General features: G+C 44.4%; 1 protein-coding gene across 1 annotated transcript in view; it reads right to left on the reverse strand.

The window, feature by feature from the left end:
* Nucleotides 1-5,000, reverse strand: part of si:dkey-22o22.2 (neural-cadherin) — a 95,580-nt gene that overhangs the window by 32,102 nt on the left and 58,478 nt on the right. Inside the window, 1 exon segment of the mRNA XM_034610656.1 lies at nt 2,141-2,308. Coding sequence (XP_034466547.1) covers nt 2,141-2,308 — 168 coding nt within the window.

The following is a 5,000-nucleotide window of genomic DNA, read 5'->3' on the forward strand; positions in this document are numbered from 1 at the left end:
TCATCTTCAGTCTTTTGAGGAAAAATGTGAGGTGTAAAGGAGGCGAAGGAAAGAAGTACAACACACACACACACACACACACACACACACACACACACACACACACACACACACACACACACACACACACACACACACACACCCTATTACTGTTTTAAAACTGACTAACGTCCATGAGCTCCAGCAGCTGGAGGGTGAAAACTCCTCCACCTTCTAAACCAGCGGCTTAGGAAAAACGAGCAAATTAGGATGGAGGGATTAAAGAGGTTAAAAAAAAATCACCAGAGGTGTAAAGCTGTGTGTGTGCGTGTGTGTGTGTGTGTGTGTGTGTGTGTGTGTGTGTGTGTGTGTGTGTGTGTGTGTGTGTGTGTGTCTGTCGGAGTCAGTCAGGTGAGACAGACAAACGTGCTGTGATTGTTTTTTCAGCAGAAAATGTTTGGAAGTGTTTGAACGTGCTGACACTGAGAAGGATGGAGGCTGAAGAAGAAGAAGAAGAAAGAGTCTGTCAGCTCCTCAGGGCGCCGTGCACAGATGTGAGGGAGGATGTAATCGACAGAGAGCAGAGGAGGAGAAGGCTTAAATATCCCACTCGCTCCCTCGCTCTCTACCTCGCTCTCTACCTCCCTCTGTCTCTCTCTCTCTCTCTCTCTGTCTCTCTGTCTCTCTATGTCTCTCTGTCTCTACCTCGCTCTCTACCTTGCTCTCTACCTCGCTCTCTACCTCCCTCTGTCTCTACCTCTCTCTCTACCTCTCTCTGTCTCTCTCTCTCTCTCTCTCTGTCTCTGTCTCTACCTCTCTCTACCTCCCTCTGTCTCTACCTCTGTCTCTCTCTCTCTCTGTCTCTCCCTCTGTCTCTCTCTCTCTCTCTCTGTCTCTACCTCTCTCTCTCTCTCTCTGTCTCTCTCTCCCTCCCTCTACCTCGCTCTCTACCTCCCTCTGTCTCTCTCTCTCTCTCTCTCTCTCTGTCTCTCTCTGTCTCTCTCTGTCTCTCTATGTCCCTCTGTCTCTCTCTCTCTCTCTCTCTCTCTCTGTCTCTCTCTCCCTCCCTCTACCTCGCTCTCTACCTCCCTCTGTCTCTCTCTCTCTCTCTCTCTCTCTCTCTCTGTCTCTCTCTGTCTCTCTACCTCCCTCTGTCTCTGTCTCTCTCTCTCTGTCTCTCTATGTCCCTCTCTCTCTCTCTCTCTCTCTCTCTCTCTCTCTCTCTGTCTCTCTCTGTCTCTCTATGTCCCTCTGTCTCTCTCTCTCTCTCTCTCTCTCTCTGTCTCTCTCTCCCTCCCTCTACCTCGCTCTCTACCTCCCTCTCTCTCTCTCTCTCTCTCTCTCTCTCTCTCTCTCTGTCTCTCTCTGTCTCTCTACCTCCCTCTGTCTCTGTCTCTCTCTCTCTGTCTCTCTATGTCCCTCTCTCTCTCTCTCTCTCTCTCTCTCTCTCTCTCTGTCTCTCTCTCTCTAATGAAGAAGAGCCGAGCTTCAGTTTCCTGGTCGCTGACATCACAGTGAGGTCACAGCAGCCAGACGAGCTGATCATCTAAAATGACCCCTGAACAAAGTGAGTCGTTACTGAGCTCTAATCATTTTAAATACTACACATTAGTGATGTGTTGCTTTGTGTTAACTGCTGCCCTCTGACCAACAAACAGCTTCTGCTGCAGAGACACAAGCTGCTCTCAGACCTGAAGTCCACACATTTCCCTGAAATGGTCCAGAAGGACTGGATGTGTTTATTTACTCTCAAAACTCGCACATGTAAAAACCAGGCCTGCGAAAAAAAGGCTTCTTGTGTCGACAGCAGTGGTTTTATAGTTATTCATGTTGCAGATCCACAGTCTGATGCTGGTCTTAGGCAGAGCTCACATCATCCTGTCTGTGAGAACAAATGTCTGAGTCAGTGTCTCTGGACTTTTACTGGATCTTCTCCTGCAGCCTCCTAGAAACGTGTCTGTAACATGTCAGTGAGTCCATGTGAGGAGACAGCAGGACAATGTGTGGAAGCTTCCCAGTGAGCGAGTGGACGTGTTGATGAGGTTTCTAACACGTGACGGACGTGAAACTGGAAGAACACAAACATCTCAGGATGAAGAAGAGGAGCCGTACACGTAGAAGACGAAGACAATAACTTATCCATCTAAATTCCGTCACTCACCACTATCTTGGCGTCTCGGACGGTGTTTTCTGGGACGGTGACCCAGTACTCGGGCTGCTCCCAGTGGGGCGGCTGGTTGTGCACGTTGGTGATGATGACGGTCAGCTCCACGGAGCTGCTGCGGTTCCCTCCGTCCGACGCCACGATCTGCTGGCTGATCCTGGACGTCTGCACGAAGACAGGAAGTGAGAGAATAGACATCATGATCCTTTCATTGTGTCACATCCTGCTTCTGGTCTTTAAATCTTAATCTGTGACTCCGTTTAATAAAACAGACGTTTGATTATTTTTTGAAGAGTATAAATAATTAATTATTTTCTTTGCTGTTGACGATCTCTAACAAACCTTTTTATTCATTTCTTCAATCATAAAAATCTAGTTTTAATGAACCATGACGTCGTTTGACTGATGCAGGAAGGACGGACACTTTGAACACACAAGAAACATCAGAGCAGAGAGAAGAAGAGATTCAAGTGTTGATCCTTTGTTCATAAAACGTGAATAAAGAGAGAGGACGGGGGGGAAATCTGCTAAATTATTGACTGAAGTGTCATTTAAAAGATCAGTCACAGAAGAAGAAGAAGAAGAAGAGAAACAGACGACAGTCACAGAAGAAGAAGAAGAGAAACAGACGACAGTCACAGAAGAAGAAGAAGAGAAACAGACGACAGTCACAGAAGAAGAAGAAGAAGAGAATCAGACGACAGTCACAGAAGAAGAAGAAGAAGAGAATCAGACGACAGTCACAGAAGAAGAGAAACAGACGACAGTCACAGAAGAAGAAGAAGAAGAGAATCAGACGACAGTCACAGAAGAAGAGAAACAGACGACAGTCACAGAAGAAGAAGAAGAAGAGAATCAGACGACAGTCACAGAAGAAGAAGAAGAGAAACAGACGACAGTCACAGAAGAAGAAGAAGAAGAGAAACAGACGACAGTCACAGAAGAAGAAGAAGAAGAAGAGAAACAGACGACAGTCACAGAAGAAGAAGAAGAAGAAGAGAAACAGACGACAGTCACAGAAGAAGAAGAAGAAGAAGAGAAACAGACGACAGTCACAGAAGAAGAAGAAGAAGAAGAGAAACAGACGACAGTCACAGAAGAAGAAGAAGAAGAGAAACAGACGACAGTCACAGAAGAAGAAGAAGAAGAGAAACAGACGACAGTCACAGAAGAAGAAGAAGAGAAACAGACGACAGTCACAGAAGAAGAAGAAGAAGAGAAACAGACGACAGTCACAGAAGAAGAAGAAGAAGAAGAGAAACAGACGACAGTCACAGAAGAAGAAGAAGAAGAAGAGAAACAGACGACAGTCACAGAAGAAGACGAGTCCGACACTTTGACTTTGTACAGAGGAGAAAAAACATCATTCATTACATTTTGAAGACGACAGTTTGTTTCTTGTTCGCTCGTCTCACATGTGAGAAACATCAGAGCAGCCGCAGCAGCAGGAAGTTCAACCTCATGACCTCATCACCTCGTGACCTCATGACCTTGTGACCTCTAGTTACTAATTACTGCACAAATCATTAAATATAAGTATAATCATTGAATATTCACAGAGGCAGATTTCCCAAATCAAATACTTTTACCTTCAGCACCTTCAGTACATTCTGCTGACAGTACTTTTGTACTTTTATTGAAGTAATGCTTCATTGTGGGACTTGCTTAGACTTTGACTGAATATTTCACTGCTTTCTACCAAAAACCTGAATCAGTGATTTGTTGAAGTGACAGAAACAGAAGTGAGGAAGACGTCCTGAGGAAGAGAGGAAGACGAGTCTGAAGAGAAAACAGCAGCTGTGACAACTGTCAAGTGAATTCCTTTTTAAAGCAGAGCAACATATTAAATGAGCTGAATGTCATCATGTCCATCATCAGCTCCATCAGGGAGGAGCTCCACGTTAATCCTCCACTCATCTGGCTACACCTTCATCCATCTCTGCCCTCGTCTTCCTCGCGTTTGTTTACGACTCTGGAATAAAACCTTCTGCAATAAAAGTCTTGTTACGATCAGATCACTGTGCCGCTCTATAACGAGCCATAGCTGTTTTATTCTGAAGGATTTTAATCACAAGTTAAATTCAGAAATGATAAAACTCTGTAGACTGAGGAGATCAAATCTCACTGTAAATAAAGATGGACAACATGTAAGCTCCTAGAAGGGAGCCCCCTGGTGTCCGGCTGCAGTATAGGTTATAAACTATGCTCCTGCAAAAAAATCTAACTAAACGTTAAATAAATGTTTGTCAAAGATGTTTCTGTCATTTCAAGTGTTTCTGATCAGTTTGGTTTTAAAGTTATTTGACGTAGGGGGTGCGAGACGTCAGCGTTCGTATCCGAGATGTTTTAGCTTCAATTCAGGACAGTGAGAGGAAGTGGAGACGCGTCGGCCATCTTTATATATAAACATAGAAGATGTTGTATTTGGCTTCTATCTAAAGAAGAATAACACCAAACAACACTGAGTGCGATCATCTGCACTAAATTGTACAATTTTCTATCTTAACCTGATGAACTCGTCAGATTTTTAACATAATAAAGGAAACTTCCTGAGAAAGACCAGAACGTGTGAATAATGAGCTTCTCTGGCTTGTATTTTTGGCTGTTTACTGTCATTCTGGTTATTATAAACACAATGTCTTTACCCAAAGATTCTGAATAAATAAAACATTCCATGAAAAACACTGGATGTTTTTGTGTGAAACTGTCGGAATATAAAATAACGTCTCCACCCACAGGAGCTGCAGATCGGCCTCCTCCTCCGTGGTGCTGCACATGTCTTCATCCTCCTCTCCCCACGGTGTCATCGCTCTGATTTCATTATCACTTGTAAACACACTGTGCAGACACGGCAGAA

Source organism: Hippoglossus hippoglossus, chromosome 16 (assembly GCF_009819705.1).
Source record: "Hippoglossus hippoglossus isolate fHipHip1 chromosome 16, fHipHip1.pri, whole genome shotgun sequence".
In the NCBI taxonomy this organism is placed as follows: domain Eukaryota; kingdom Metazoa; phylum Chordata; class Actinopteri; order Pleuronectiformes; family Pleuronectidae; genus Hippoglossus; species Hippoglossus hippoglossus.